Below are 26,203 nucleotides of genomic sequence, written 5' to 3' on the forward strand. Positions count from 1 at the left end.
TTTCTATCGCTATCGCTAAAAAAAACACTGTAAATAAGTAACATACGTAAACACAAAACGACTGCTATGAACCACGCTATTGCCAAATTAAGAACTAGCAGAGTGATTGGGCGGTGTAGCTTCACAGTAGCTGTATAAATTATATAACTTAGGGGGCGAAATGTTTATAATTGTGCCTCACTGTATACTGCTTCTCTCAGGATCCGAAAAATGTCCAAATCTCCAAAGGCATAGATCTTTACTGTCTGACAACCTCACAAACACAACCTTAACCCATCGCAGTTCCTGTTAGAATTTGGCGGGTTGCTGCAGGAAGTAAACGAAGAAAGCGAATCCCTGAGCTGTGTCTTGTAGGCATAAACGTTCTACTTTTTCACTTTAACTTCAACTACAAAAAATAATAAATAATTATATATTGTAAAACAAGAAATATTGTTTAATTTAAAAGTCTCTTATTTTACTATTTATAAACGTAAAATTGTACGTCATTGATAAATAAAAATGTATTTGCAGTTACATGTTCGCATCCTGATTGGTAAAATTAGGGCGAAAAATAATTGAGAGGCGTGACGAAACCTTCGGTTGCCAGTACCTTAGAATATACTGTCAAATTAGCAAGCAACAATACTACAATAATGTTTTAATAAGTTATTCAGTTTATATAGGTTCATCATTACAAAATAGAAATGTTACCTTTAGTTCGGTCAAAGATGAATAACAGTAGCGATGTAGTTTGCAGTCTGAAAGTAGAAAGATGACAACGCTTGAATAGTAAAATCTGGCAACCCTGCAGTAAGTGAGTGACCGTCGATTTGCAGACAGAACAAGAAGATCCAATCGTTGTTCATGAGAGCTGAGGCTACGGTCTTGAAAAAAAACGATAGTGGTTTACAAATTATGTCGGTAAGTTTGATCAAGAGGTTATCAATGCACCGTGTTCAACTCGTTGATGGTAGTCTTTGGATTAGGAGCTACCTATTTACATAAATAGCTACGTTTTCGTAAAGATGGCGACTAGCCACAGCGCCGTTAGCTTCAGGCCTAGCTAAGGTTGTGTCTATTCTATTTATGTCTTAATTTTAGATCACGAAGATCTATATAGCGTTAATACCATACTGTCAGGTGCAGTCGGTGTGTAATCGGATTTCCTGTATGCCAGCTATGGATCAACGTTTATTTTAGTTAATCGCACATTGGCATGCTAATCAACATTTTGCATCAGAGAATCCACTATCACAAACATTAGGACATACATGTGCTAATTGTTAAAAAGCATCTGTACGTAGTAGTAGTAGTAGTAGTAGTAGTAGTAGTAGTTATTGCACATACACTACAATAATTTTGCATGTCTTGTACTTTCTTCGTCCAGGCCAGCGACAGTGACTGTACGGACGTGAACAGAGAAGGGTCTCCAGTTGCTCACAGAAAGTCCTTCACCATGGAACCGAACAGGTCCCCCCGGAGCTCCAAACGGCACCATTCCCGCTCACGCTCCAGAGACAGAAAACGTCAGTGCAATATTTATTCTGTTATTTCATGGTCCTCACGCCTGTATGTTGTCTTCCTGTTTATGATGCACCATTCATACTCTTGTAAGCTCACCTGTATTTGCACTTTAGGTGACAGAAAACACAGGCGCAGTGGCAGCAGGAGCAAAGAGGTAAATAATGAACTTTTACTCTGTCATTTCAAATCACCCATTTACATCATAGTTAGCTTAAATAAAAGGTGAGTATTTTTATCAAAATAGAAATGTATTTATTTGGTTGGAAGATGTTTTCACTGTGTTCTCAGTGGATGTCAATATTTATATTCGCATAATGTAGTGCAGCGTAGTTTTCAATCAAATTTAGTTGCCAATTAATGTTGGAATGTATGTAGATCATGATAAATGATAAATGATAACATTTTTACAATAAATCATACTCAGCGTGCAAATGCACGAAGAGACTGAACTGAGGATCCTGCTGACATAGCAAAAAATATGTCTTCTACGGGGACAGGTAACTATCTGCCATTTAGAATCTGTTTGTCTCACTTTTCACTCTAGAAAACCTCAAGTTCAATTGATGCTAACTTAACCTTTGATTCCTGTGGCAATTTCAGTTTGTCACTGCTAAAAAATATACTGTGCTCGCTGCTACAATTGAAACAAAGTCCTGCTGGATCAAACCTGTCAATAGAAGTACAACTGTGTAGTAATGTGACAGTTTTCCTCAAATTTCTGACTTGCAAACATTTTATATTGTCAGGTTTGTATTCTGGACAAGGCATTGTTTCCAGTGATTTCAATGCAGCATGCCCTGAGACGCCACCTGAAATATTTGGGGTGTCCTAAAGGAGAGGCTTAAATTATATATTCATGAATATAATTGGCCATTCATTGGCCGTTCAATGCTTTATTTGTTTTTAAATTACAAATAGTTGGAAAATAAGTTTCAGATTGTCAACACTGTTGATACCATCTGCTCACCACCCTGGTACTAACTTTTTTTGTTGCACTATTTTCCTGAAAGAGACAACTTCTTCTTAAAACAGGCTCGTAAGCGGGACCATGAAAAGACGTCGAAATCCCACAAAAAAGCACATGACCCAGATAGATTGTCCGTGGAGAACGGAGAGGAGCGAGCCAGGCGAAAAGAGCGCAAGACATCCAGAGAGCGCAGCATATCCCGGTCCTTGTCCCAGGAGAGGTAAAAGGGCAGGAGCAGCACATTTGTGGAGGTGGTTTAGGTTTAGGCCAGTTGAGACAGTCTGTTTGATTTCAGGCGCCATCACAGCAAGAGCAAGGACAAACGGAGGTCCCGGTCTCGCAGCAGTGAAAAAAAGAAGAAGGCTAGGTCCAGGTCTGGCTCTAGGTCCAAACACCGGCATCAGAGCAGAAGCCGCAGCAAGAGCAGGTGCCTCTATCCTCACTGGTGGTTCTGTGCACAGCTCCACATGTGCTCATGCCCTTTACTTTTATCAATCATTCAGGGACAGAAAGAAGAGGCTGGACAAAGTGCGCAGGAGGAGCAGAAGTCACTCTGCAAGTCCCCCCAATTTTAGAGGCCGAAACCCTGCCATGGATGCACAGGAGGCCCTGGCCCGAAGGTAAAGGACGGATGCATCAGTCACATTTGGACAGAAGTGTTGATAAAGACTGTAGAATGGCCAAATTGCATTACTGCTGTTAGCACTTACTGTGCATTTCAGCAATAAGTTAGGCAGATTTAGTAGTATGTAAAACTAATTGAGTGTGCTTAAACTCCTATAATGTCTTTGTTTTGTCCCTCAGACTGGAGCGTGCCAAGAAGCTCCAGGAGCAGAAGGAGAAGGACCTGTTGGAGAAGCAGCACCAGCAACACCAGGAAATTGCCGCAGGTGAGGCACACAGTGGTAGATCTTCATCAGGGACATGTTGTTGTCAAACTGTGTTTGATTAATTCCCAGCTGCTGCTCCTACAGCCGCGGCGGCTGCTGCAGCTGCTGCTACCACCCCTGGCCTGGATGTGGCTGCTCTGCTGGCCTCAGGCACACAGGTCACTCCACAGATTGCTATGGCAGCGCAGATGGCTGCTCTCCAGGCCAAAACACTGGCAGAGACTGGCATTGCAGTACCCAGCTACTACAACCCTGCTGCTGTCAACCCAATGAAGTTTGCAGAGCAGGAGAAGAAGAGGAAGATGCTATGGCAAGGAAAGAAGGAAGGGGTAACAGGCTTCTCCATGTATAGTATGTATAATGGAGTCATTGACACATCATGGGCTTATATGTTTATCTTGTTCATAGGACAAGTCCCAGACAGCTGAGCTGTGGGAAAAGCTCAATTTTGGGAATAAAGACCAGAATGTGAAGTTCAGAAAGCTGATGGGTATAAAAGTAAGTCATTTTCTGTCAGCTTGAGTATCTATGACCCCATATGAAAGGTTTCTGCAGCTTCTGAAAGTCTGATTAGTACAATATTTGCCAAGCCCTGTTCCTGCATTAATTTTTTATTTTTTTATTTTTTTTTTATCAGGGACCATTTGTGTACATCTGGCATTTTTGCTTGTCTGGTCAGCCAGACCTATTAAGAGAACCTGTTGATCAATTTTTAAATTGCAATAATTAAAAAAAATAAAAAATCTCCATTGTTCAAATTGGCATATCATACTAACGTAAATTTCGATCACACCTGAATATAAGCTGCACCAGCAAAATTTTAAAAGAAAATCAATTTTGTACATATATAAGCCACAGGTTTTCATGTTGTAACGTGACATATTTACACAGAAATCAACACGAGATCCCTGCATGTTTAGAAAATAAAACGGCACTAACACGGTATCAACATAGCACCAACACAACAGTAACATGGAATGAACATACCTGCATGTTTAGAATATATATGTATATGTATATGATATAACTGTACCAACACATTTTTCATCTTTTTACATTTACCAATGTCGCATCATCGATTCCTTAATGCCAAGCTTACGTGCAGTGTCTCCATTTCCTTCTTTGATGCCAGATCGATTGCTTTTAACATAAAAGCTCCATCATTTGCATTTCTTCATGTGTTTTCCAGGATGAGGATGTGTGCATGATGCGCACAAATGACAGTTAATAATCTTTCCTCACGTCTGTCTCACTTTTGTATTTACTGGTAGAGTGCCCCCCAGTGGCCGTTAGCCAGTAAAAATCTTTAAATCAGCTGCATTGTTATATAAGCTGCAGGGTTCAAAGCTGGGGAAGTAGCGGCTTATAGTCCGAAATTTACGGTAATTTTACATTGATTTGCTCTTGTTCTATACTAACTCTGGTACAGTCCTCCTCCTATGCTATGCATGAATGCCATTTCCTACAGCGGATCTCTTAAAAATCTCTGTCTTTGGTGCAGGGGGACGAGGAGGTGGAGGCAGCCAAACCTCTGAATGAAGATGGTCTGAAGACTCTGCAGAAGCAGGAGGAGATGTTCAGAAACCTGGACGTTCAGTATGAGATGGCACGCTCACAGACACACACGCAGAGAGGAATGGGGCTGGGCTTCTCCTCCTCCTTCTCCCGGGGCCCGGAGCCCATGTAGCAATCATGTAGGGACTACTTTATCCATCAGCGTGCATGGAACTGTGCTTTAAACATAGACACCCATCTGACACTTAATGTGTAAACATGAAAATGCTGACTTTATCTCAGCATTTAGAAAACTGAACGTCATCAGTGAAACTGATGTTGGTCACATATTTGTTTTAATATTGTAGCTTTTTGTTTTCTTATTTTAACTTCTATTAATGTGATTGTTTTGAACATACTAAATATGTGATTTAAGTGAGTACTGTTTACATAGATCTAGTGAAAGGCAGCTGTTTGGGTGGAATCAGAACCTTTAAAGGAAAGGCGATTATTTAAAGAGGATCTGTTCCCGACACAAGGACTACTCATTGGGATTCATGTGGCAGATGTCATGTTTCAGACATGCTTTCAATAAAACATGTTTATGTTGTACTTAAGTCCTATATACTTTCACTAGTGTTAGGCTGGTTTAGTAAACATTGAATTACCAAAGACTACTTTATCTGTTTATTAGAAATGTATAATAACTTGCTGCTGTAGTTGCATCTTTGCATCGTAAACTGTTCTGAGCATCTACAACTGGTGTGTAATCTCAAAGGGTCAAAACATTATTGGCCATTTTGGTCTTTACAACTACATTTTATACCATAATTAACACTGTCAACATTTGTAAGCTATACAGTATTTCTTAGGGGAAAAAAATATCAGTTTATGAAGCAGTATAGTGTAAGAATGTTCGTTTCCCGTGTAAGCGCCAAAGAGGACAAAGAGACTGAAGCATAAAGTCAGAAGGGTTTAATGAGTTCCACACAGGTAAAGTGAACAATGAAGCAATAGACTCTCAGGAAAGGATACGAAGAGAGTCCTGAGATGTGCATGTTGACAACTTTTATAGTGTCTTTCAATGTATGTTTGTGAGGTGGGTCTTGTTTGCATGGCATTACACATTAAGAAACTTTAGGCAAAGTCGTATAAGGTGACTGTTTAATAACCCTCTCAAAGTGGGGGTCACACATTCCTTAGTGAGAGGGGGTACAGTTAACAATTAGCTTTAACCAAAAGACCAGAACATAGGTGTTATCCTATTGTCTACATGTCCTTGTAAGCCCCCAGTCTGGTCTGCATTTGATGTAGTGCTGCATTGCTAGAAAATGCCTTACAATATTGACACTGAAAACAAATGCAATTTTTTTTTCAGGGTAGTTGTGCTCCCTAAAGTACAGCATCTCTGACAAGTCTAGTTTATTGTTTAAAATGAAGACAAAAGAAAGGTGAAGGGTTCACCACCTGCTTAGCTTCACGGAAATGTTTATTATCTAGAATGTTTATTACTATTTATATATCAGACTAGAATACAACACATGGGCTACACCAGTGATGAGATTGTGATTTGCAAATTCTAGTATGAGAAGTAATATGGGACATTCACTGTGTCTCTTGTCTACACTGGCCTCTTCACTTAAACCCATCCAGTGAAGCAGCAGACTTCTCATGGCTTCTGGGAACAGCTCCTGGGTCAGTTCCTCAGCAGGAGGCAAGTCATTGATGCGATCGATGTGATGCAATTTGAACCCCTCCACTTTTTGGCTGATGCTACTGTTGGCTTTGTGAAACTGCTGCCCGAGCCAACGCCCAATACAGCTCAGCAAACAACTAGAATACACTTCGTCCCATTGTTTTGCCTGGAGGAGCACCATTACTGCTTCTGTTACGTTGTGTTCATTTAAATTATCTGTAATATAGCTGTCAATCAAATCTAAAAGCAGTCCAACAGTCTTAAGCTGCCCTGGTTGGATCTGGGGAAGTTTGTCGCCCAACCTGTGGATTTGTTTTTGAGATGGGAAAAATAAGTCCAGATTTGGGTGAGTCTCTGGGCATTGGTATGGATGAGAACAATAATTGTGGTCTTCTGAGTTGTCACCAGCCTCCATTGAGGTATGCACTGCTTCAAGAGGCTTGAGAATGTCACTTCCAGGTTCATTAATTCTAGATTGTTTGGTTCCTGGTTCCTTACCAATTACTGTAAGGTCTAACTGCTGACTGAAGGTGTAGCCCTTTTGTAGAGGATCATCGTTTATGTGTGATTTCCATATATCCTACAAAAGACAATTAAGTTTCCGGTAATACAAAAATTTATATAAAAGTGAAATTAAAAAGATATTTGGAAATACCTGAAAATTCTCAAGCAAAGAAAGCTGGTCTTGCTTGCTGTAAAACTCAAAGGCTATTCGGAAAAGTCCCTGAACACTGTAGAACCAGAGGCTGTTGTTGGAGGTGGGAACCTTCAAGCCATGAAACCTATAAACTAAGATACATGAGTTCACACATTAGCAGAGATGGGTAGAGTAGGTAAAAGTTGTACTGGAGTAAAAGTAATATTACTTCAGAATAAGATTACAAGAGTAGAAGTACAAAGTAGTAGTTTAAGAAGTTACTCAAGTAAAACAAATAATATGAGGGAAACAGTATGTAGATTCAAGTTATAGTATTGGATGGAGAAAACATTAATAATACACACAAATGTAAGACAAAACCATCAAATCATTTCATATTATCAACATAAAGCTTTTGTCACTTATAGATTTACAGTGGGAAGAGTAACCAAACCATAACGTTTAGTTAAATAAGTACTGTTACACTGTAAACTAGATTACAAAACTGTGAATAAAAGTAACACCTTACCAGAGGAAAAATGTAGTTTAGTGGCTAATCCTTTCTTGGCAAACTTGGCATGATGCCTGGGATGGTTCTCTGTGCGGATGCCAGTGTTGGAAAACAGATCAGCTCCCAAGTACAGAGGAATGGCTGGACCCTAAAAAAGATACACAGCACTGAATTAGTTATGCAGGCATAAACCACTAAATGCATTTATTAAATTAGGTTAAAGTAAAAATAAACAAAAGTAAATTGAGGATCTGCCACCTGCTTGTATCAATGTTCCATGGTATAGCATAACACTGGGTTACAAAAAAAACATTTTTGAAAGTTGTCAAAAATGATATCCATTTTTCTCAGTCAGGTCAGGTTTTTATGCTAATTTGATTTTGAAAAATCCAATCTTCTGACTAAATTGATTACAATTTTGTGACATTATCAGTTGATTTTCTTGAATATTTCCCATCCAAAAAATGTTTTAGGAGATAAAAAATAGTTTTCTAACAGAATGTATTAATTAAATGTTACGTTATGTTAATTGATAAAGGTAAGTACATGTAAATTGGAACGTTACGTTATCATTGTGCAAAATTCAGGACATGAACTTCTGTTTTTATGAACCCCTTGAATGCTCAGCAGCAGGGATGTGTCTCTTCAGAGTCCAACAGTAATCAGCCATCATGACTGCATCCCAGCGTCCCTGATACCTGGTCTCCATCTCTTTTATGTCCTGATGGAATCTCTCCACCTGCTCATAACTCAGTGATCCCAGATTCTCAGGAAACCTGAACATTTAGCTCCTTTTGGGAAAAAGGATGTGCATTATCATTAAAACCACACTGGAGGAATCTTTGTCACTGATGTCAGGAACTTCTACAAAGACAGGTACTGGAATTTCATCACAGTGAGCTACAGGACAATGTGCTGATTCACAGTCAGGATACTTGAGGCTGCTTCGGTTCTTTCTGTTGATCCCAGTCACATCAATAGCCCAGAAGTAGCTATTGATGTCGGCTCCCTCCAAACCATGGGAATCCCAAACTTCAGACAACTCTTCTTGCCTTTAGTCCACTGACGCAGATACTCGGTGCATGACTTGCATGCCATGTGTGGCACCTAAGCTTCATCTTGGTCACCAAGTTTAATACCAAAATAAGCATGGTACGCATGCTTTATGAAACTTGTGACTTGATTCCTGTTAGGAACATTGGTGTATTCACCGCAGATGTAGCAGAATATGTCAGGCTTATTTTTGCAAGATTTTCTAGTCGAAGCCATTTCATTCACTTGTAATATAAAAAAAACAATTAGTCATAAGTTGGCACATGCAAAATCTTCAGAATTTGTTTATAGCGAGAAATATTACAGAATTTTGCATCATATGACGTGAAAATACTCAAACATAAACTAAATCGTCCAAAAACAAATATGTAGCTTAGTTCAGAACGTTGACCTGATTGAGCAAAACCAATGTGATTTTTGGATTCAGCACATCAAAATTATCCTAAATCAGCTAAAAAATCTTAGACAATAAATTTAGTGTTGACCAGTGTAATACTAATCCAGCTTCTATTCATTTAAGTGTTTTTCTGCAAACAATACCTGGAAAAAACATGCGTGCTCACAAGTGTGCTCACCTCTCCGCAGATCTGACCTGCAACTTGGTGTAGTTGCATCACCTGTTTGTGTGTTCATGGAGATAGATACATTTAATGCCATATTGTGGAATTTTCCAGGCAAAGTAATGATAGAATAGCAGGTGGCAGATCTTCCACCAGAAAAAGTTACATTGTGCAACTTTAATAGTCTATCCAATCACTATCAGAACTGTGTGATCAATGGATTATAACAACGATTACAACTTGATGGTGTGTAGAATAACTTAATACAACAGTGCAGACTCTTTGGATGAATCATATATAATACTGATTTTGCACTAAATAAACTGGATGGTATTTAGATGGATTTAGGATGTGGAAAATGGTACAAAAATACATTGGGAGATAATTAAAAAAGGTGACGTGATGGGTTTTCAGCAGGTAAAAGATTTATATGGTCTCAGTGATTTTTACAGAAACCTGCAACTAAACCTGCACTATTTAAGGCAATATATAAAAAGATGAATCTTGATTTATCTCAGCCGGTTATTCTGAAAATTGTCTTAGATGCTTATAAATCAGAGTTAAGCAGTGACGTTATTTCAAAATTGTGAACAGCTTTATATACAAAGCTTTGTACATTGAACACTATGAACACTAGATACAAGAGAAATAAATGGCTAATACAACATACCTTGTAGGGACACTCAGTTAACCTAAATGATGTACTATTCACCAGGTAAATAAACCTAATATTCAAAGAACCACCAATCCATGTAGGTAACGTTAAGTAGGTGACATCTGACATTTTAAATAACGAATATTCCGTCCAGCTATCGAAATATTGGAACAAAAATAAGGACACAAGAACAAAATGTGTGGTACAACATGAAGTCCACGTTACGGCTACTAGACATGTGACACAACGAGAACCCATCAGCGTGCAGAAAAATGCTTTGACCTGTGACGTCGCTACGTACTACTGCGTCCGCTCGGGAGAAAATGGCGGAGGTGGATTTCGGCGATAGAGAACTTTTCGAGCAGTTGGATGATGCTGCTCCGTCTGTCAACACTCACATTCGCTTCACAGAGGAGAATGAAAAGGAGAGCGAGCTGGGGGTGCTCCGAAGCAGGCTGGAGGAGTCGGATAGCCTTATTCAGAAACTTACTGAAGAAAATATCCTTCGGTTGTTGTGGATACAGCGCTAGCTAATGCTATGCACGGGTTAGCATTTCTTTCAGAACCGAAACCATCAAATGTTGAATTTTAGATTTTCTTTAATCAGATGATCACATAAAGGATTGAGAAGAAATCTTAATGTCCTGATGCGTCCTAGGTAGCGTATTGTCATTCTAAATAATTCTAAGTTAAATTAATGGCCACGATTCATACAAAGCTGTTTCACCTTATATGTTTGTTAGTGGTGTTACAGTGGACGATGTGAATGTGGACGGACCTGTTCTTCAAATCCTCTATGCCAATAATCTGATCTCAAAGTAAGTATTTTTAACATGCTGAAATCTGCCATCTGCCTGTTTCCATGAAGATGTTATTGCTTTGACTAAAATATTCCATAGCATGATATTTCACGCATTCCATCTTGCATTTATTCATATACAGGTGTTTTAATAGCAAAACTAAATACCTTGAAAAACCATGTTAGTTGTCAGAAGTATCAAAAAAAAGATGCAAATTGATACTAAAACTAGTATTGAAATTGATTACTCATTTCAGCAAGCATCAAAACTAAAGTCGCATTCACAGGATAGAAATGAATCTTTCCTGAATAGCATTAGAATGGTCTTGAGCTGTATCAGAACAAGTATAAGACGCATAGACTCATTCTGAAGTTTGCCTACGACACAGCCGTGATGGGGCGTATCACAGGTGGAGACGAGGCGGCCTACAGGATGGAGGTGGACAGTCTGGTGACATGGTGCAGAGTCAACAACCACACTCTTAACACTGGCAAGACAAAGGAGATGATAGTGGACATGAGGAAGAAGAGGAGACCTCATCAGCCACTGTTTATCCGGGACCTTGAGGTGGAGAGAGTGAGCAGCTTTAAATACCTGGGGGTCCACATCAGTGATGACCTCACCTGGACACTGAATACAACACAGGTGGTGAAGAAGGCTGAACAGTGGCTGTATTTCCTGAAGAGGCTGAGAAAATTTGACATGTCGCCCAAAATCCTCAACAACTTCTACAGCTGCATTATTGAGTCCATCCTGACCAGCTGCATCATTGTGTGGTACGGCAGTACTACTATGAAGGATCACAAAGGACAAAACAGATAACAAGATAAAGAGAGCATATAAAAGATATATATATATATATATATATATATATCTTTTATATGCTCTCTTTATCTTATCTGTTTTGTATCTGATTTTCTATATACTTTGGCACCCAGTGTGGTTAGCAAAGTAAGAATCTCATGGTATGGGGAAACGTGTTTCTCACTGTACATACAGTATGACAATAAAATTTTGAAGTTGTAGACTAGTAAATGCCCAGGGTTCACTATGGAACCTACCTGGACGACACAGGAAGTACACAGATTTAAGACCACGTGGTGAAATAAAATAAATTACTACCATTTAATGTTGAGAATCACATTCTGTCAACTAAACAAAAAGTGTCCTCATTTTCCTTGTGGTATCGGAATTGGAAATTTTAGTATTGTGGCAACACTACATGTTAGTGGAGTCACCTCTCCACAGATCTAACCTGTTCTTGGCATGGTGGTATAAATCTCCTGCTTGCCTCAATGGCGAAATAATAGTTCTATTTCATCCTTACAGACTGCTGCATAGTGTGATACTTTAATTGTTATGTTTGTAATTAATATTATTGCCTTACTAAGAGCATGAGTATATGCGTATGTGTATCTAACTGTTATGCGTTTTGTTAATTCTTTACAAGTAATCCTTTACTCTTTTATAGGAAGTGCCGTCAAGAAATTGAAGATGCCATCTGCAGCATCATAGTAAAGAATCAGAAAATTGGGTCCTCCATCTACTATCTAAAAGCACAGGTGTGTATTCTTGCAATTAAACACAAAATGACAGAATAAAAGATGTAAGATATGGGTCAATAAATTGAAAATAAGACTTGATAGTTATCACTTTTACTTGATGTGTCACTGTCAATTTTTTATCCCATAATGTATAACTTATTTCTGCTCATTTGAATTATTACAGGGTATTCTTTCTACCACCTTACTACTGTGTAATACCTTAGTCACCCAGGTCTGATCCATAGTGAAAGCTAAAAGTAAAATCTGTGAACTGGACAAAAAACTGCACCAGCAATCTGACCAAAACTGAAGAAGCGGTTTGGATAAGCAGTGAGATGTCTTCACTCTTATAACTTTTTTGTTCAGTTGACAGATTCTACTTTTGGCTTTCACCTTACTATTTGTAGATGCTTTTTCAACCCATGTTTCAATTTAAAACTTTTTTGTACAGCCTTCTGCGTTTGCTTTGGAAGAGGATCCACACATGTTAAATTTTACCAATGTAAAAACTACATCAGAATCGTTCAAAGTAAGCACTGTTTTTTGTTTTACATATTAAAAAATCTGTGTTTCCCATTAGAGGAGACTATGGTGGCACCTCATAGTCTAAAAGTAACCTGGAATATAGCATCAGAAAATCACTTTGTTGCCAATTGTAATGGGGCTTTAGGTCTTTAGCCATATAGACAATTAATTGGTCAATGGATTCTTAGTCGATCATTTTATTTAGATGAGATTTATGTGAGGCAGCTGCAGAAAGGAGAAGTGAGTGAGTGAAGTAGCTGCAGATTATGTATTTTATATAAAAATGTATATTCACTCATTAAGTTTAAATTAAGCTCTTTTTAAATGCATTGTGTCTTGTGTCTAGTTGTTTTTGCATGAAATCCGTTGCAGATATAGTCTTGTGAGTGCAGTTTGCGTCATATAGGCATTCATCGATACCAAAACCATGTGCCAGTACTGATAATTGTCAATGTGCTGCCCTCGCCAAGCACCAATACCACTATAAGCATGCAGTGTCTTAATTTGTCGGTCAGTGTTCGCGCTCTCAGCTGACCAAAGAGGAGATGACAATAAAGAAGCACATTAACTGTTCTGCACGTTAAGCTCAGCTCTAATCATATGTGACTGTCACATGAACTATGTGAAATATAAAAAAAAATTTCAATGATGCAGTGGTTGTGTTTACAATGGTAGCATACTAATGTGGCTAAGTGGCACTGGCAATTTTTTTACTCATGCATGCATTGGGACTTGTAATTAACTAAATAGAGCTTTTACAAGAGGTACAGCATGTCAATATCTGTCAAAGTCTGGCTGTGGTAAAAGAGAACACTCACCGTTATGCCAAAAGTGGCTTCTTAGCAGTTAATGTGGTGCGCAGTCTGCAAGGACGATGTAATAAATATAAAAGGTTCTTATATAAATTATGCTTAAATTTCTACTAAAATCACTGTTAGGTATAATTCCAATATACAGTGAGGCAAATAAGTATTTGAACACCCTGTAATTTTGCAAGTTCTCCCACTTAAAATGAAAATTTCAGACCCCTCCGTGATTTCTAAGTGCATGTCCACTGTGAGAGACATAATCTAAAAATAATCTGGAAATCACATTGTATGATTTTTTTAAAAATAATGTATTTGTATGTTACTGCTGCAAATAAGTATTTGAACACCTGTCTATCAGCTAGAATTCTGACCCTCAAAGACCTGTTAGTCCACCTTTTAAAAAGTCCACCTCCACTCCACTTATTATCCTAAATTAGAAGCACCTGTTTGAGGTCGTTAGCTGCATAAAGTCCACCCCACACAATCAGTAAGACTCCAACTACTAACATGGCCAAGACCAAAGACCTGTCAAAATGCACAAGAGACAAAATTGTAGACCTCCACAAGGCTGGAAAGGGCTACGGACAATTGCCAAGCAGCTTGGTGAAAAAAGATCCACTGTTGGAGCAATTATTAGAAAATGGAAGAAGCTAAACATTACTGTCAATCTCCCTCAGACTGGGGCTCCATGCAAGATCTCACCTCGTGAGGTCTACTGATCCTAAGAAAGGTGAGGAATCAACCCAGAACTACACGGGAGGAGCTGGTCAATGAAAAGAGCTGGGACCACCATTTCCAAGGTTACTGTTAGTAATACACTAAGACGTCATGGTTTAAAATCATGCATGGCACGGAAGGTTCCCCTGCTTAAACCAGCACATGTCCAGGCCTGTCTTAAGTTTGCCAATGACCATTTGGATGATCCAGAGGAGTCATGGGAGAAAGTCATGTGGTCAGATGAGACTAAAATAAAACACTCGCCATGTTTGGAGGAAGAAGAATGATGAGACCATCCCTACTGTGAAGCATGGGGGTGGTAGCATCATGCTTTGGAGGTGTTTTTCTGCACATGGGACAGGACGACTGCACTGTATTAACGAAAGAATGACCGGGGCCATGTATTGCGAGATTTGGGGGAACAACCTCCTTGCCTCAGTTAGAGCATTGAAGATGGATCGTGGCTGGGTCTTCCAACATGACAATGACCCGAAGCACACAGCCAGGATGACCAAGGAGTGACTCCGTAAGAAGCATATCAAGGTTAGGGCTAGCCAGTCTCCAAACCTAAACCTAATAGAAAATCTTTGGAGGGAGCTCAAACTCCGTGTTTCTCAGGGACAGCCCAAAAACCTGACTGATCTAGAGAAGATCTGTGTGGAGGAGTGGGCCAAAATCCCTCCTGCAGTGTGTGCAAACCTGGTGAAAAACTACAGGAAATGTTTGATTGCGAACAAAGGCTGCTGTACCAAATATTAACATTGATTTTCTCAGGTGTTCAAATACTTATTTGCAGCAGTAACATACAAATAAATTATTTGAAAAATCATACAATTTTTTTTAAAATTATGTCTCTCACAGTGGACATGCAAAATGAAAATTTCAGACCCTTCCATGATTTCTAAATGGGAGAACTTGCAAAATCACAGGGTGTTCAAATACTTATTTGCCTCACTGTAAATACAGCATTCCAATAAGCATTCCAGCGAAAAGGTAGGCTGTACTATAATACACACGTGGACAAAATTGTTGGTACCCATCGGTTATTGTAAGAAAAACTCACAATGGTCACAGAAATAACTTGAATCTGACAAAAGTAATACTAAAAAATGTATGAAATGTAACCAAACAAATGATTCCTGTAACTGTTAATGAGACTTCTGCACCTCTCATCAGGTATTTTGACCCACTCCTCATGAGGAAATTGCTCCAGTTGTCTCAGGTTTGAAGGGTTGCTTTTCCAGATGGCATGTTTCAGCTCCTTCCAAAAATGCTCAATTGGATTTAGGTCAGGCCTCGTAGAACGCCTCTTTAGAATAGTCCAATGTTTTCCTCTTAGCCATTCTTGGGTGTTTTTAGCTGTGCATTTTTGGTCATTGTTCTGTTGCAAGACCTATGACCCGTGAGTTTTTCTGGGCTTTTTTGTTACCATTCGTATTATCCATCTTTTTTATTTGTCATCAATTTTCCTCCTGCGGCCACGTCCAGGGAGGTTGGCTACAGTCCCGTGGATCTTTATTTCTGAATAATATGTGCAACTGTAGTCACAGGAACATCAAGCTGCTTGGAGATGGTCTTATTACCTTTAACATGCTTGTCTATAATTTTCTTTCTAATCTCCTGAGACAACTCTTTCTTTTGCTTCCTCTGGTCCATGTTGAGTGTGGTACACACCATGTTACCAAACAGCACAGTGACCCTGTAGCCCTAGATATAAGCCCACTGATTTACAAGATTGTAGACACCTGTGATGCTAATTAGTGGACACACCTTGGATTAACATGTCCCTTTGGTCACATTATTTTCAGTCTTTTCTAGGGGTACCATCATTTTTGTCCAGGCCCGTTTCATGAGGTTATTTTTTTTAAGTAATTCTGTTGAAGCATGGTTGAAAAGCAATGTCTGACTTTCATTAGTTAAATTTCAGATAATTTTTATTTATAATTACTTTTTTCAGTTTAAAGTTATTTCTGTGGCCATGAGTTTTTCTTTCGTTAACCGAAGGGTACCAACTAGTTTGTCCATGTGTGTATATAACATAGAGATTCATAATAGATTGAGAGCTTTTGCCATGCCCCCTTTTTAGTCCACTAATCAATTGACAGGACGTGTTTAGTCGACCAACAGTTTTTGTCTACAACCCTACATTATAATATCATGAAGTATACTGTGTAAAAATGGCTGTTTAAAGATTAGATATAGGAAATAAGCCACTCATGTACTCCACAAATTACATGGTAATAAATTATTCAAAAGAATTTATCTGTGCCACCATATTCTCCTTGGAATCTATGGGGAAAAACTAGCATTTAACTGTGTTTGTAACTTTTTTTTCCCTTTCTTAATTCATATCATAGATTGTTGGAAGTGTTCAACATTTTACTACATTTAGTGTGGACAAACTTGGACAGCCTCTTCTGAATGAAAACAGTTCGATGACTGACGGATGGGAGGTGCCAGTGTATCTTTAACTCAGACATCATCTGACCTTTTTATATATGGTCACACGCTGCACTATTTTGTGTCTACTAAATTACTAGCAGCTACTACATATGTTTACAGCTAGCCATAACTTGTTTATGACTTCCTGAATTGTACCAAAGTTACCAGCAAATTTTCAATCAAGTCATTGGCACAAATGGGCAAGATATAGAGATGAAAGACAAAAGGTAAGATTTAGTAGGTATTACCTTCTATGATTGGCAGTTCTAACCTCTGCATTCTTCATTCTGTACATAATATTTCTCCATTATGCTACTTCTGTGTAGACCCAAGTCCATGTGTTTCAACTGTGGGTCTGTTGGACATCAGCTGAGAGACTGTCCCAAGGTAGTTTCAAATTATATGTAATCTTCACTGTATACTTGTTTATCAAAAAGATGTTCATATCTTTATGGCTGTGCAAACGCTAAGTAATCAATGGAGAAAGGTACTCGGCAGTTTTATTTTTCTAATGTCATATTACTTTTTAGGGGTCTCATGCTACTAAAAGTTTTCTTTGTGGATGTTAAGTTATATGTTACTAACAAGTATCATCCATTGTCTTAAAGGGCTTGTACCTGATTTCAAACCACAAGTTAGGAACATGTTTTAGTTTGAACTTTTTGCCCCAGCCACTTAGTCTTTTCTATCGCTGAGATATTGCACCATGACACATAAACAAATGCATAATTTTATACAGTTGGTTTCTTTATAGTTATCCAGTCTTTTTGCCTGGGATGTAGAATACACACTTCTTGAATACTTTATGGAGATGTGAGTCTGGTCACAAGTGAAGCTTCCCATTTTCAAATGAGCATGATTGACAGGCGGATTAGCCAGTCCACCTGATCTGTCTGTATTGGAAATAATAAAGGGAAAAAAGATATCACAGGGGGCTGAAAAATATGCAAAGCACTTAATCTGAGGTGAGATCAATTTGATTTTATTTGTAAATCATAGGTGACCAATGAGCTCCCTAGTAGAAAAAAATTGATTTGATTGCACAATCACCATGACTAGGCTTGAGAGGCAATGGAGGACGTGGGGACCAGACTGATGGCAATCTGTATTAAAAAAAAAATGCACAGAGATATCATTCTGGATTTGCCAGGCAACCAATCTCTGCCTATTTGCATTTTTGTTACTCTTGAAAATGCTCTATGACAGAGAATCAAGTGTCTGGGATAGTGACAGGCATTTGGTTTCCTATGATTCTTAGTAACAATGTTCCTGATTGATATGAAAAAAGGTGATCCTGCCAGTAGATTCTGTAGTAGTTGAAAAAATGCTATGAATAATTACTCCATTATACGGTCTCAATTTCTTTTCGTATTTAGCAGCTTTTACCAAACAATGCATGATGTAAAGAGCATTTATCTTGACAATAATAAACAGCTACAGGCCCTTAATCAGTTTATTTTTTTATTCTGCGTTTGGATAGCCTAAAGATATGGCAGCAATAAATGAGAGAAGAAAGGAGTTTAATCAGAATAGCAACCAAGCCATGCAGGGTAACCGTTACCACGCAGACGAGGTGGAGGAACGCTTCTCCAAATACAAGCCTGGAATCATGAGGCAAGCTTTTATAATTCTACATAATAATATAATGTAGCATATTAGTTACATTTTATGTTCTTATAACAAACAGTGAAGAGTTGCTGTCTGCTCTGGGCATCGACAACTGCTCACTGCCTCCACTCATCTATCGCATGAGGCAGCTGGGATATCCACCAGGTTGGCTTAAGGAGGCGGAGATGGAGCACTCTGGACTAGCCCTGTACGATGGCAATGGTATGTTTAGCTAATGGCAAGAATGGGTCTTTCAACTGAAAAGCCATTGTTGTATTATGTAAAATTGACTTTCTGGGGCTGCTGTCATGTTATAATGCTGTTCCCTCATCAAAAATATGCCTGAAGTGGTTTTATGTTATCCATGCATGTTTGAGTAATTTCAGCAATCTCACCCAGGACCTATTTGAACACTCCTCACAGTTAGCTGTAAGATTCTGTTCAATTCTGTCCCATGCTCAGCTCATAAGCCTACATCACCCATGGCAATTTTACATAAATGTACAAAAGCATGATAGAAAACAATAACAACTAACCTTATGTTGATGTGCAGTAGTTTCATTACCAGAATGGACACCTTTGCAATGTGATGGTGCTCTGAAAGGGGAGTGACTTGGTGTGGAGAGCAGTGGGAGGGGGAATTCAGAGCAAGTGAAACTTGTTTAATACGCTGTTTTCGATTATGGCATTATTTCAAAACAATAAAAGGTATTATGTGTAGGCAGTCAATACCCTATACGCTATAAGTGTTATACCACCTCTTTATATTATGTATACAATTTTGTTCAGTTTCAAATGATGGCAGTTCGACAGAAGACCCGCTCAGAGTCTCATATGATGTGTCAAAGCTAGTAGATTTCCCCGGATTCAATGTAGCCACGCCTCACAAAATGAAAGATGTAAGTTTGTGTTTTGGGTGCTTGTAAAAATTTATATTTAAAGGATTTTCTCACAGTGTCTGTTCCCTTCTGACTTCCAGGAGTTCATGCATTATGGCTCTGTTCCAATACAAAGCAATCACATGAAGGAAAACTACGCTGCATACCTGTCCAGTAACTTTCCAACGGTAATAACATTTAAATAGTTTTGTTTTCCACGGTATTCAGTTGAATTTCAGTTGCAATGTTCATGTATGATCAACTAAGACACAATTCAGAGTCACATGGATATGCTACAAGACATGTACTGCAGTTTGGTTTCTCATCCCATTTCTCAAAATAATATTCTTGGACAAACCATGTTCTATAGAGCCATGAAAGCCTGGAAAAATCTGCCTACAACTATATGACCAAACAAGGTTGAAGTTTTAAACAAACCAAAATGCTGAAATGTTATAAAAAAGGACCCCAGGAAGACTAGCTGGCCCTCGAGACATCTAATGGTGATCTTAATAAAACAAACTATGAACTAATTACATATCAAGGATAACATAAATTATAATCACAAAACATTTTACAATATTTTAAAGGTGGGCTATGTAGCTTTTATTGTGGAGGATCTACCTGTTTGTCTCAGTGGAGATGTTTTACTGCTATCCCTAGATTACAAATGTGTTTATTGCTCAGAAATACATTGAAAAATATGAATTCTTACTCTGAGCAGTGTCGCTTCTCCAAAGATCTGACCTATAATATGGCCCCATGATGTCACTTTCTTAGTATCTCTACGGAGAAGTTACAATACCTTACTGGGGAACATTCAAGGCTAAGACACTGCCCATCATCAACGTGTACAATAGATCCTCCAGTTAAGATAGTTCTGGAGATCTGGAGATGAATCCCACTGCTCCTGACAGAATTAACCCGAAGACACTGAAGGATGGGTCAAATGCAGAGGACACATTTCCCTACCGTCACCTTAAAGGCTGAAATTAACGTCTGTGGAGACAAGCAGGTGGCTGAACCTCTACCAGAAAAGTTAGTGCACCTTTAAAGAAATCCACAGTGATAGTGGAATATACTTGTTCCTATTTATAAATAACCTAATATGACACTTAAACACCCCACCTCAAAATTGGGACTAAACCTACAAGAGGACTAAACCAGGTGTACACTGTTACTTAACTAGGGCCACTGACAAGTCATGATGTACACCTGGTTTAGTGCTTAACTAGGGCCGCTGACCAGGTCTAAACCAGGTGTATATCGTGACTTAACTAGGGCCATTGACCGGGACTAAACCAGGTGTACATCATGACTTAACTAGGGCCACTGACAAGTCCTGATGTATACCTGGTTTAGCCCTTAACTAGGGCTGCTGACCAGGACTACACCTTGAGAGAGATGTGGATTGAATATACAATGCCCAAATGAGTGATATGTTTAAAATATTTTCTTCACAGCCTGGTGCTGCTTGTAACAAGAGAAGACATGAATCGGACTCGTCTCCACAGAAGAGGAAGAAGTACAGCTCCAGTCCCGACAGGAGCGTGACCTTGAGCTCGGATATGGACATCGAGTCAGGTAGCGCTTTTTCTCTGTTTTTTTTAATCAAAGCACGTTTTAATCATTCTTGACTGCTAAGAATCTGTACTAGGACTGCGACAATTAAGCTAAAGCTTCAAAAGTAATCGTTGACCATTTTAATCATTTTTATTTTATTCTTTCTTTGTTATCTGGAGTATAAACAGACTACCACACTCTACATGCATATCATAAAAAATGCTTCTCTATTCGGCATATTTTGTAATTTTCTGGATGATTCTGTGGGAAAAAAGGTAAACCCATACTTGGGAAAAGACATACTTCAAAACATTCTCCATGGAGATTGATGAGTTTTGTGGCATTTTGTGGAATATTATTGCCAAAGGAACAACTTCTCCATGGAAGCTACCTCCTCCAGGCCAAATAAGTCATGTTTGTAGAAATGCAAGCCCACAAGTTTTTCAATAAATGAACATAACCAAAATTTAAAAAAAAACACTTTTATTTAGTCTATATGACTAAAAAGTTACATATTGTGGCTTTAACTGGTTAAATCTTCAAGCCACATTAGAAAAAATGCTTTGACTATTAATCACCATTTATCAAAAACATAATTGCTGACTAGTCAATTACTAAAATAATTGTCAACTGAAGCCCTAATTTGTACTTGAGTATGGACCTGGACACATGATCAGTGACTCATGGTCATTGTAACTCCTCCTCTACAAACTCGGCCCTCTCTTCCTGTGCTCTCATTAGAAAAGTGTCTCTCTTTCTCTCATATTCTTCTTAATATCCTTTCATTACGCCTCCAGACTTAATTGACATTTAGACAGCTCCTACTCCTAGGTTTTACTCTGAGACATGTTATGTCACAATTATAGTGTTCCATTTCACTGATCCAAAATGAAGCCGCTGGACTTTTATACACTTTTGTAGTCCTTTTTGAGCTTTGAATAGCATTATAATGTGGGTCACTGTTTGTTTGCATAATTGACACATGGTTTGACAAGTAATGGAAATTTAAGCAGTCATCTCAAAAGTCCACACATCTTCACAAGACTACAAAATATCCCTAATAGTGATAATGGTAATAACCAACTTTGAAGTTACCGGCTATTTAAAATGCTTAACTCCCAAGTTACAAGTTATGTCCCATTTGATTGCATCAATCTTATCTAACTTGTATTTTTATAGTGAAATGCCAGCCCTATAATATTTTATTTATTAGTACAACGTTTCTGTCCTTCTGACCTTCCTCAGGTCCCTAATCTACAAATCTAATTTTGTGACATTGCACAATACCAGGCAAATTGCAAATTTGCAAATTGCCTTACCAGGGGAGATGCACTGTACCAGGTTGTACCACAATTGCTCATTTCTGCCTGTAGCCCTTGAGCAGACTGATGTTAAAGCTACCATCTTTAAATACACTGACCAACTCAGCCCTGTTTAAATTTCACATAACACCGTTAGATGCTATTTACATGACTTCTGTCTGACAAGCCTTGTTTCCATAGGCCCCTTTTTGGGGTCCAAAGCAAACCGCTGGAGGTACTACCTTCCAAAGGGGTAGTACCTCCAGCAGTATCTCCAGCCAAGTTGCATTTCCATCCTCTGGGTGCAGAGGCAGGGCTCTGCTACATGAACAACTGACTAATACCGGGTTATAGTTTTGTTTTTGTTTTTTTTTTAATTTCATTTATCTGCACCTCTACGCTGCGTTTAACCCCTCTTTATTTAATGCATTGGGGGCTGCTAGTGCTAGCTACATTATCCACTGCAAATGTAATATCTTTTTATCTTGATGGGAATGGCATGCATCAATAAACAGGAAACAGCTGGCTAGGTCAGTTGCCGTCACTGGAAATATGGCGGTATCTCACAAGGTCAAGTCAGTGCCTGGGGAGAAACTATTATTTTATATTTATCTGTTTTTTTCCATCTTGATGATGATCATTTAGCCAAGAAATGTTACCGCTACTGGTGTGCTGCTGGTCCTCCATTGACTATGTGGAGGCGTATCCAGTCCCAAACCCCACAAGCTCGTTGTTGTCCTGCTGTTGATCTGTGTTGATGCTCCTGTAGCATCAGTCTTTTTATAGCTGTTTTGCACCTTATGGTGGCCTATGTCATACCTTTGGGTGTGACATAGGTCAAGCAAGATACACCCAAAAGCGGCCTGGGCTGTTTGTAATCGAAATGCCCGGTGGAAATTAGCCTACAGTGTGCCAGCTTTGGCCCGACAGAAGACCAGAGAGCATAAGCTAGTCTGAACAAAGATCAGGCGAGGGGAGGAGGGAAATAGGTTTCACATATCTGTCATCTACTGGTGAAAAAAAATCAAACTTACAGATGGTAGCTTTAAATGTATATTATGCAAAATTTTTCTGTGTAATCCCTCAGTCATCCAAGTAAAAGCCAAAAGTAAAATCTGTCAGCTGGACAAAAAGTTGTAGGAGTGAAGACGTTTCGCTGCTCATCCAAGCCACTTCTTCAGTTCTAGTCAGATTACTGATGGACACTGCCTTATATCTATCTGAAAGGAGGAGCTACACTGAAACTGAAAACGGCTATTGTTTACAGTTTGTTTGTAGGCTAGGTCTATTGAGCTAAACTAAGTGTGCATTGTGCCTGAGTCATACTTAGCATATTCATTCAGCTCTTCATGGGTGCTTTCACACCTATTAGCATCATCTCATGGAGCTCAGAAAAAACAACTCGAGTCACTAGGGCGACCTCTAGAGGAGAGTGCAGCATTCCAAAACGTAGGACCTCTTTCGCCAAATCGGCTTTCTCTGTTGTTGCTAGAAGTCAGTGGAATAGTTTGTCAAATGAGATTATAACGTGCACAAGTTTTCAAAAGTTTGCACAGGTGACAAAGAAATGGCTAATATCAAATCAAATTTGCACCCATTAGTGAATATGTATGAAAGAAAGGATTTGTAAATCTGAAACTCAGTGATTGTGTGTGAATAATTTGGCATGGATGTGTGTGTGTGAACTGAATGTTTTAGAAATGGCGTATTTGATGGGCGAGATGTGTTGTATTCGAAGTATGTACCATATGTTTACTGGTCTTTCATTCATCTGCACCAAACTTATTTTTACTAAACATCAGCCTGTCCAAGGACTACAGATGGAAATTAGTACTTTAGCTATAACCTGGCACCAAACATCTTTCCTGTTCTTTTAAGGTCAATGTAATGTTGTGCACTGTCCCTGTTCAAATAAAAGCATACTATACCATACTAGCTCTATTGTTTTCTTTGTTTCCTTTGTTTGCTTTGGGTCTGAGGATAGCGTTATACATGTGAGTTAAAGAAGTAATTTTTGTTAGGTAAGACAAACCTTCCTTGAACAGAAATGGGGGCCTTACACATTGTCAATTGGACAAAAAGTTTTAGGACTGAAGGATAGACAGATTTTACTTTTGGATTTTACTAAAAATGGACTCTTGTGAACTTTAAACCAGGTTAAAGTATTGTTGCTTCCCAAAAACATACATGGAGTTGTGTTTTGTTTTATTCACAGCCTGTCTGCATCTCCAAAGTTCACCTTGTGTTCCACCTTGCGATGTCATGAAGTGGTAGTTTTCAAGTTAACAGCTACCTTTTTCCCTTTTTTTAGTAGAGATTTGCAATTACAGGGGTTAAATTATCCAAATGATTCTAGTGAAGGTGTATGAAGTTTAAAAACTCAGTGGAGCACTTCCTGTATAACCACGTGACATCACAAGGTGGAACAGAGTGTTTTCTGCCTAAATATGCAGGGTTTGTGTGTTAAACATGTGTGAATGAACCAAAACACAACATCAGGTATGTTTGTGATGTAGAAACATTAACATAAATAAGAAAATCACCTAATATGGGCCCTTTTTGAAGTTCATAAAATCAAATATGTAAGGAAAATGGCACTGACCGGACCATCATAAAAGTCCTCTAATTGGAAAACCACAAGTGGTAATTTTGTAAATTTTTTGCCCACAGACCCAGGAACATCTTATAACAGCTCAGGAGACTTCCAGTTCCAGGCTCCACCTCCTCCTGGCTCTCCGTGCTTCAGCTCACCTCCTCCTCTACCCCAGGGCACCCCTCCTGCCACCCCCACACCCCCGCCCCTTCCCAAGGGCACCCCCCCGCTCACGCCCCCCACCAATGGCTCACCTGCACTGAGGGGTCAGGGCTGGGTGACACTGGACCAGGAGGGGACAACTGATGAGCTGAGCCTGGAAGAACTGGAGGAGCAGCAGAGACTGATCTGGGCTGCTCTGGAGAATGCAGATACAGCTACCAACAGCGACTGCGAGACCCCCGCCATCGGTACACCCACACCAAGTTCACCCAGTGTCTGCTCCTCAGCTCAAGTAGACAACGAGTTTTGATGAAGTTGAAGATGCCAGTCAAAAAGGGGCGATGCCTCAGGACCAATAAAATCTCAAGGTGACCCCCCACAGACTCCAGGGCCAATCAGATTGCAGGAAGACACGCCCAAAAGTCCTGAACCAGTGAAATTCCAAGAGTACACAAGTTTTAGGCTAATTAAAATGCAAGATGATAGTCCAGATAGCCCGCTGAATATTCAAGATGATACTCCGCTAAGTCCTGAAGGAGATGAAGTGGATAAAAAACATGCCAATTCCACATAGAAGTAATTTTGCAGCGGGGATTGTTCCATTTGAGGAAACACCAGAATTTATGGAAGTGGCAGAGGCTACAGGAACGTACCTGAAGATTAGAGATTTACTCAAAAGCTCACCACGAAGTTTGTCCAAGAAAAAATAGCGGAAATTTTTTTTTTTTTTTTTTAAAGCAAATAATTTCTGCACTGTATTTTTATTTGTCAAATGTGGATAATTCATGATGTACATACAGTAGTGTAAAAGAGAGCAAAGTTGAAGCAGAAAGTGTTTTTAATCGTTTGTAAATTTAAAAGATGTTTCAGTTGTTTCTTCATTTCAGTTTTGATACAGATATGATTTGAATTTTTTCTTACTTGGATTTGCTCTAAAAGTCTGAAGTAAAACTGCTTGTATATAATCTTTGTGTGTGATATTTCTACATATGTTTAGAAGACGTTATGACATAACCAGGGTTATCGATACTAAAACTAGTATTGAAACTAAATACTCATTTGAGTAGGTATCAATACAAAAAAGTCCCATTCGCAGGACAGAAATTAACCTTTCCTAAATAGCTTTAGAATGGTCTTGAGCTGTATCAGAATAAGTATACGACACCTAGACTAGTATATGCCCATGGACAAGTATGGAGGGATTACACAGATATAAGGCCACATGGTAATATAAAAGAAAGTACTACCATTTAATGTTGAAAATCACATTCTATTGTCTAATAAAGAGTGTT

The 26,203-nt window shown here is 38.9% G+C and overlaps 3 protein-coding genes across 4 annotated transcripts; 2 read left to right on the forward strand and 1 right to left on the reverse strand.

Annotated features, from left to right (window-relative positions):
* Positions 1 to 785: 785 nt before the first annotated feature.
* On the forward strand, positions 786 to 5,529 carry rsrc2 (arginine/serine-rich coiled-coil 2). Of its 2 annotated transcripts, none has more exons than XM_033972008.2 (10): positions 786 to 903; positions 1,370 to 1,508; positions 1,620 to 1,660; positions 2,539 to 2,693; positions 2,769 to 2,900; positions 2,977 to 3,093; positions 3,278 to 3,363; positions 3,448 to 3,692; positions 3,772 to 3,861; positions 4,865 to 5,529. In XM_033972008.2, exons 1-10 carry the CDS (start codon positions 847 to 849, stop codon positions 5,048 to 5,050), a joined length of 1,248 nt encoding a protein of 415 aa, XP_033827899.1. In that variant the 5' UTR covers positions 786 to 846; the 3' UTR covers positions 5,051 to 5,529. The 2 variants fall into 2 exon arrangements, with proteins under 2 accessions (XP_033827899.1, XP_033827898.1); XM_033972007.2 differs by having other exon boundaries at positions 795 to 903; positions 3,433 to 3,692.
* A 288-nt stretch (positions 5,530 to 5,817) lies between these two features.
* On the reverse strand, positions 5,818 to 10,192 carry si:ch211-110p13.9 (uncharacterized protein LOC562347 homolog). The gene is made up of 4 exons (XM_033972010.2): positions 9,985 to 10,192; positions 7,720 to 7,849; positions 7,209 to 7,342; positions 5,818 to 7,133 (listed from the first exon to the last, which is right to left on the reverse strand). The coding sequence occupies exons 1-4, from the start codon at positions 10,096 to 10,098 to the stop codon at positions 6,369 to 6,371; spliced, it is 1,143 nt and encodes a 380-aa protein (XP_033827901.1). The 5' UTR covers positions 10,099 to 10,192; the 3' UTR covers positions 5,818 to 6,368.
* A 97-nt stretch (positions 10,193 to 10,289) lies between these two features.
* On the forward strand, positions 10,290 to 25,635 carry zcchc8 (zinc finger, CCHC domain containing 8). The gene is made up of 14 exons (XM_033972006.2): positions 10,290 to 10,467; positions 10,585 to 10,627; positions 10,713 to 10,787; positions 12,241 to 12,331; positions 12,765 to 12,842; positions 16,722 to 16,825; positions 16,968 to 17,033; positions 17,133 to 17,193; positions 18,287 to 18,420; positions 18,494 to 18,636; positions 19,204 to 19,313; positions 19,394 to 19,480; positions 20,756 to 20,876; positions 24,827 to 25,635. Exons 1-14 carry the CDS (start codon positions 10,293 to 10,295, stop codon positions 25,219 to 25,221), a joined length of 1,683 nt encoding a protein of 560 aa, XP_033827897.1. The 5' UTR covers positions 10,290 to 10,292; the 3' UTR covers positions 25,222 to 25,635.
* The last annotated feature ends 568 nt before the right edge of the window (positions 25,636 to 26,203 follow it).

The sequence above is a fragment of the Periophthalmus magnuspinnatus genome, chromosome 9 (assembly GCF_009829125.3).
Source record: "Periophthalmus magnuspinnatus isolate fPerMag1 chromosome 9, fPerMag1.2.pri, whole genome shotgun sequence".
Lineage (NCBI taxonomy): Eukaryota > Metazoa > Chordata > Actinopteri > Gobiiformes > Gobiidae > Periophthalmus > Periophthalmus magnuspinnatus.

Coding starts and splice junctions, on each gene's coding strand:
- rsrc2 (XM_033972007.2), top strand. CDS start 847: ATGAGAGCTGAGGCTACGGTCTTGAAAAAAAACGATAGTGGTTTACAA. Junction 904..1,369: donor GTGGTTTACAAATTATGTCG/GTAAGTTTGATC, acceptor TTCTTCGTCCAG/GCCAGCGACAGTGACTGTAC. Junction 1,661..2,538: donor GTGGCAGCAGGAGCAAAGAG/GTAAATAATGAA, acceptor TTCTTAAAACAG/GCTCGTAAGCGGGACCATGA.
- si:ch211-110p13.9 (XM_033972010.2), bottom strand. CDS start 10,098: ATGTCAGATGTCACCTACTTAACGTTACCTACATGGATTGGTGGTTCT. Junction 7,850..9,984: donor TAACTGAGTGTCCCTACAAG/GTATGTTGTATT, acceptor TATCTTTTTTAG/GGTCCAGCCATTCCTCTGTA. Junction 7,343..7,719: donor TAAACTACATTTTTCCTCTG/GTAAGGTGTTAC, acceptor CATGTATCTTAG/TTTATAGGTTTCATGGCTTG.
- zcchc8 (XM_033972006.2), top strand. CDS start 10,293: ATGGCGGAGGTGGATTTCGGCGATAGAGAACTTTTCGAGCAGTTGGAT. Junction 10,788..12,240: donor GCCAATAATCTGATCTCAAA/GTAAGTATTTTT, acceptor ACTCTTTTATAG/GAAGTGCCGTCAAGAAATTG. Junction 18,637..19,203: donor AGCCCTGTACGATGGCAATG/GTATGTTTAGCT, acceptor AATTTTGTTCAG/TTTCAAATGATGGCAGTTCG.